General features: G+C 34.8%; 1 protein-coding gene across 1 annotated transcript; it reads right to left on the bottom strand.

Annotated features, from left to right (window-relative positions):
• Positions 3,208-4,320, bottom strand: LOC109844709. Its single transcript, XM_020413823.1, has one exon. It carries the CDS (start codon positions 4,318-4,320, stop codon positions 3,208-3,210), a length of 1,113 nt encoding a protein of 370 aa, XP_020269412.1.

The following is a 5,928-nucleotide window of genomic DNA, read 5'->3' as shown; positions in this document are numbered from 1 at the left end:
ATGAAGGATCAAAAGAGGTAATAAATCTAGAAATAATCACTAAGAATTTCAATACAGAAATATAACTATCTTCATTTGTTCATATTTCACACTTAGATTTATAACATAGAATTCATCAACCATTTAAGAAAGTACCTATCAAATATCATCTAAGTTAACATCACTATTGCATATAGAACCAACAAATTGAATAATATCCCGAATCTACGAATTCATAAGCATACCTATCAAACATTTAAGGAAAGCATAGATATCAAATCTTCTTCTCGCGAATTAGTTCTCTGAGTTGATTATCCTAAAATGAAACATTTTAAGTGCAAGAGAATAATTCATATAATATAAAAGAATTAGACTAGTTTCATATAATTTAAACTTTACAAGAATTGAAATTTCCACATTTCTTCAGAAAGATAAAAACAAGAGAAAACTAATTACAAAATAAAAAGAAAGAAAATTCTACTAAACTATGAACAAGAAATAAATCTAACTACACACGAAAATAACATCTAAACTACAAATAAATTGCAGAAATTAAATACAGAAATAATCTACTCTACAAATTAAAGTGTAAAAAGAAAAAAAAAGACAAGAAATAATCTACCTACAAGCATGAATTTAAATAGCTAACTAATAAGGCAAGTAATAAGAATACTAAAAAGCAAATAAAAGAGAAAGATGCCACACTTCAAATTGCTCTTCATCTCCACCTCATCATTCAACAAGAGGAGAAAGAACAAATTTAAAGCAGAAAAAATATTTTTATAATTGGACTTAAAGTTCAATTTTTGGAAGGCGGTTCTCAATTAAGAGTAGCCTCCTCTCCAAAAGGAGTTTACAAATTTTTTACACTCTAAACCCCTCCTCTCTACCCCTATTTATAGTAATCTTCAATGAGTATGAGCCCATTAGATTTGTCTTTGAGCCCCCAGCAACATCCCACCTTTGATGTTATTTTAATTTTCAGAAAATGAAAGGTAAATCAGATTCCTTGACCATTTAAAGTCCGGTCCATGGATTTAAATGTAAATGTACATAGCCGGCCCACTTTGATTCATTTTGTTTAAAAAAAAGAAGAAAAAGAACCGGCCCATGCCGTTGTCCTCGCAAAAAATGCAGGGAAGTCCATTCATGATTTCAATCTCGCCAGCAATCTTCCCTTGGCTTTGAAAGAATCAATATTCATTCTTTGGCACTTTATTCCATGTTATTGAAAATCAAAATTACAAAGCAAGACGGGCCCAAATGTTTATCTTGTGAGAGCACCATCCGTTTCCCATTCTGTTTGCATAAATAGCCCCATTTTTCCAGACTATTTGCATCCAAAGCTCACAATTTGAGAATAAAGAGATTTCTTTGGACATTTTGGCGTTTTTGGCTTTCAAATTCTGATCATTTTCGTTTCACTTATGAATGGGGCTTCATGCTACAAAATTAAGAAGAGAGATTGAGGGGGTTTTTTTATATTGAATAATCATTTATTTATATTTCCATTCTCATTGTATAAACTAATCTCAAACAAGTTAATGGTATATTTTTCATCTTAAAATAGATAAAAGGATATAAAATTGGTAATAAAATATGATTATAAAATTACGAGAGCGGAAACCATAACTTTTGCTTAGTAACCTCTAAAGCAAAAGAAATAAAAAGAAATTCACCTTAAACGTCACATTAATCGCAGGAATCGCGGTTTGTATTTAAGCGGATAACAACAAGACCTTTAAACCACAGCTAGGTTAACGCCATAAGTGGCGAGTTGATAGTACTCAGTAGAGGGTTGGCAGTGAAAATAATCCACAAAAATCGGATCAACATGCCAAATGAGTGTAGAAGGCAGTGAAGAAGTGTAGAGACAGAATTTCCTTGATATAATAATAAAAACATAAATAAATAATTGAAAGCTAGTTAAAAAATCAGAAAAACTTAATTATAGGATTATAACTCAATGTAATCTGTCCCTAGAGGAATCTTTTTCATTACAGTATATTACAATAAACCCATAGTCAATTCTTCGACATTTAATTATAAATTTTGAAGAATCATGCCATCTTTGTTTTCATATAACTTTCGTCTCTTGAATGAAAAATTTGTTTTTTTCAAGACCATATATAAAAACAACAATATTATTTAAACAATGGTTAGTATAGTTATATATTATATGATATTATTATATTCACTCTCTAAATTCTTTGGTGATTGTTTTCTATTTTAAGCGGGCTTTCTAAGTGACGTTTACTCGAAGTTTGGGCAATGATCCCAACCGAAATTGAGGACTTAAGAGTCATTAAGATATACGAGATAACTACTAATGGACTTAAATGCTCAAAGTCAACTTAGGCCTTTATAAGATTAGAATCACACTTGATTAAGAGTATATTTTTTTTTGCGGTGTGGCACATTTATTTCGCAAACTCTCATTTATAAGGTTAGTTAATTTTTAATATATAATCATGTTGTAAGTATTATAGATTCTTTTTAAAAAAAATGGATAAATCAGATAACTTTGAAAAAAATATCTTAACTCTAATTAAGCAATGCAAAAATTATTAATTACTTTTTAATTAAAAATCTAAAGAATAAGACTTAAGTATGTAATATCTGTTAATAAATTGCTTTCTTAAGACTTTATTTGGAGTATCATTAAAGGTCATTGAACTGATGAAATAATGTCCTAATAAGATTGAAAATTTAAATAATCTAAATCAAAAATCTTGATCAATTATTATAACTCTATTGAATTTGGCCCAAGTGACAATATTCTTTAGTAACTTTTTTTAACAAAAAGAAAGAAAAATTATACAACTTAAAAAGGTATAAATAAAGAGAAATATGTATTTCCTCAACCAACACCGTAATTTTGCGATTCGTGCCTCATGCAAATTTTTGAAGCAAAAGTCATTTCTTAACTTTCTTAAATTTTCTTTTCATTTTTTGTTTTATTTCTTGATTTTATTAATTCATATTTCTTGCATTGTGATTTCATTTATTCTTTAATTCTTCATTCTCTCTTCTAAAATTCAATTTATTATCTTTTGCATATATTCATAACAATCACTCAACAAAATCACACTTATTATTTATTCCTAATTGTCATGCACAAAATATAAGAATCATTTCTAATAATATCTTAAAATCACCTTCCTCGTGGGATCGATATTTTTTATACTATAACTTGATAAATTGTGCACTTGCAATTTTGGTACATAATTATGCCGCATCAGAAGGTTCAACGACTGGTACCGAATCAGTAAAGTCGAAGTTGTTGTCCAATTGACAATCACGTTCATCTTCAACGATCATGTTATGCATTATGATACAAGCTGTCATGATATCTTTCAGCACACAAGGTTGCCAGAAACGTCCTGGTCCACGAACAATCGCAAATCGAGCTTGCAACACGCCAAAAGCTCGCTCAACATCTTTTATTGAGCTTTCTTGTTGTTGAGCAAAGTACTTATGCTTGTTTCCTCGAGGTTCTGGAATAGTCTTCACTAATGTGGACCACTCTGGGTAAATCCCGTCGGTGAGATAGTATCCTATATTATACTCGTGACCATTGACAATATAGTTGCACGGTGAAGCTCTTCCCTCCGCAAGTTGTGCGAAAACCGATGAACGATGTAGAACATTAAGGTCATTGTGAGACCCCGGTAGTCCAAAGAAGGCATGCCATATCCAAAGATCTTTGCTAGCTATGGCCTCCAAAATAATTGTAGGTTCATGAAAATGTCCAGTATACATACCTTGCCAGGCAGTTGGACAGTTCTTCCATGTCCAGTGCATGCAGTCGATGCTCCCAAGCATACCAGGAAAACCTCGTTGTGAGCCTTCCTCGAGCAGGAGTGCAACGTCTTCATTAGTCGGTACACGAAGGTATTCCTCTCCAAAGATGTTGATAATCGATCGAACGAACCTCTTCACGCTCTCAAGCGACGTACTTTTACCGATCCGAACGTAGTCGTCAACGGAGTCAGCGGATGCTCCATATGCGAGCATCCGCATAGCTGCAGTAATATTTTGAAGACTAGATAGTCCTAACTGTCCAGCACCATTCCTCTTTTGGATGTAGTACTTATCATGTTCGACGACTGCGTCGTGGATTCGAAGGAATAACGAACGCCTCATTCTGAACCTTTGACGAAAATAATAAAGAGGATAGGTTGGTGCGTCAGCAAAATAATCTTGGAACAACCGATTGTGGCCTTCCAGTCGGTTTCGATGGAGCACGATACGTCGTTTGTGTTGAACTGAAGTTGAACATTTCTCTTGTTCTTCTTCCTCAACGACAGCAACTCCCATAAGAAAGAACGTCTTCATCATTTCATCATCGCTAGAGCTAGATGAGCTAGATATTTTATTCTGGGAGATGATGGGTTGAGGAGAGAAGCCATCGAATTTTATAGGAATCAGTTAGTTGACGGTCAAAGTTTGCGATACCTCGAACTTCGTGCCCAACCTCGAAGACCGCGGGTTACCTCGAAGACCGTGTGCGTTCCCTCGAAAGTCGCGGGTTACCTCGAAGACCGCGTGCGGCGCTCCCTCGAAGACCGTGGGTTGTCTCGAAGACCGTGTGCGCTCCTTCGAAGGCCGTATCCAACGGTTAGAAATAAAATACAAGAGGTTTAAATATAATTAAAAGTAATGGGTAAAATATTAAAATAGAAGAGGGGTTTTTTTGATATTGTTGGAGCTCCTAACTAGGAGCTTGTTGGAGCTCCATAAAAGAAGGAGTGCCTCCCAAGGCTTAATTTGTTAATTTTTTATTCTAAAATGCTTGAGAGCTCTTGAGAGCATGCTGACTAGGACTTCCAACTGGGAGCTTGCTGCACTTGCTCTAATAATGCGGACCAAAGCCAGCTCCACGTATAAACTTAAGAAACTCGGTTTTCAACTGGAAAACAAGCGGAAAAAAAAAAAAAAAAAAAAAAAAAAAAAATCTAACAACCAAATTAAGTTGCAATCCACCATACATAAATTTGGACATAAACTGCACTGTCGTTATTTCGTTATTTTAGCAGCAAAAAGAAATTTAAAATTACAACTTCAATTGCAAAACTTTTAAAATTATAAAGAACGACGATTATAATTGCTGTAACTGACATTTGCGTTAACAACCAGCTAAACTGAATATTCAAATAATTGGTTAAAAAAAAAGTTGGATCCATCTAATCTTCGGATGTGGACATGGATATCAAATTATCCTATCTATAGACATATGAATATGAATATGCATGTAAAATCAGTTGTTTGGAATACATAAGAATCTGCTTATTCCATTTAGATAATATACCCTTAAATCAACTATCCATTAGCCCATAATCAATGATGATATCCTCATTATTCATGTAGATGTTATCCTATCCTTGGTCACACTAACTTAATATATATAATCCTTTATCATATATAGATTATTGATAGCTAAGCATTGATAAGATCCATTTTATTATACTGAATATGATTAATACCATAAAAATGATATAACGTGTGTAGAAAGTATCTAGGATGTATATTACTCATGAGTGTGGCTGAAGCCCATCTCCTTGGATCCATAATGCAGATGCTTGTCACACCAGTTTAGAGCAGGTCCAGCAAGCTCCGAACTCAGCTCTGAAGGCTGACGTGGCGATGGTTGTTGCCAATCCCCCCTCCAGCAAGCTCTGAAGCCGCTCCCAAGGCCGGTCTCCGTTCCTACGTGGCGATGGCTTCCTTCAGAGCTCCCAAGCGCTTCACAAATTTGTGGAGCGCTTGGGAGCTCCCAACTGGGGTGACATTTTACAAACCCCCCCCCCCAAAAGGCCGCTCCCAAGGCCGGTCTCCGTTCCTACGTGGCGATGGCTTCCTTCAGAGCTCCCAAGCGCTTCACAAATTTGTGGAGCGCTTGGGAGCTCCCAACTGGGGTGACATTTTACAAACCCCCCCCCCCAAAAG

The sequence above is a fragment of the Asparagus officinalis genome, chromosome 6 (genome assembly GCF_001876935.1).
Source record: "Asparagus officinalis chromosome 6, Aspof.V1, whole genome shotgun sequence".
Classification (NCBI taxonomy): Eukaryota; Viridiplantae; Streptophyta; class Magnoliopsida; order Asparagales; family Asparagaceae; genus Asparagus; species Asparagus officinalis.
Note: the sequence above shows the minus strand (reverse complement) of the source record. Positions and strands in the feature narration are given on the sequence as shown.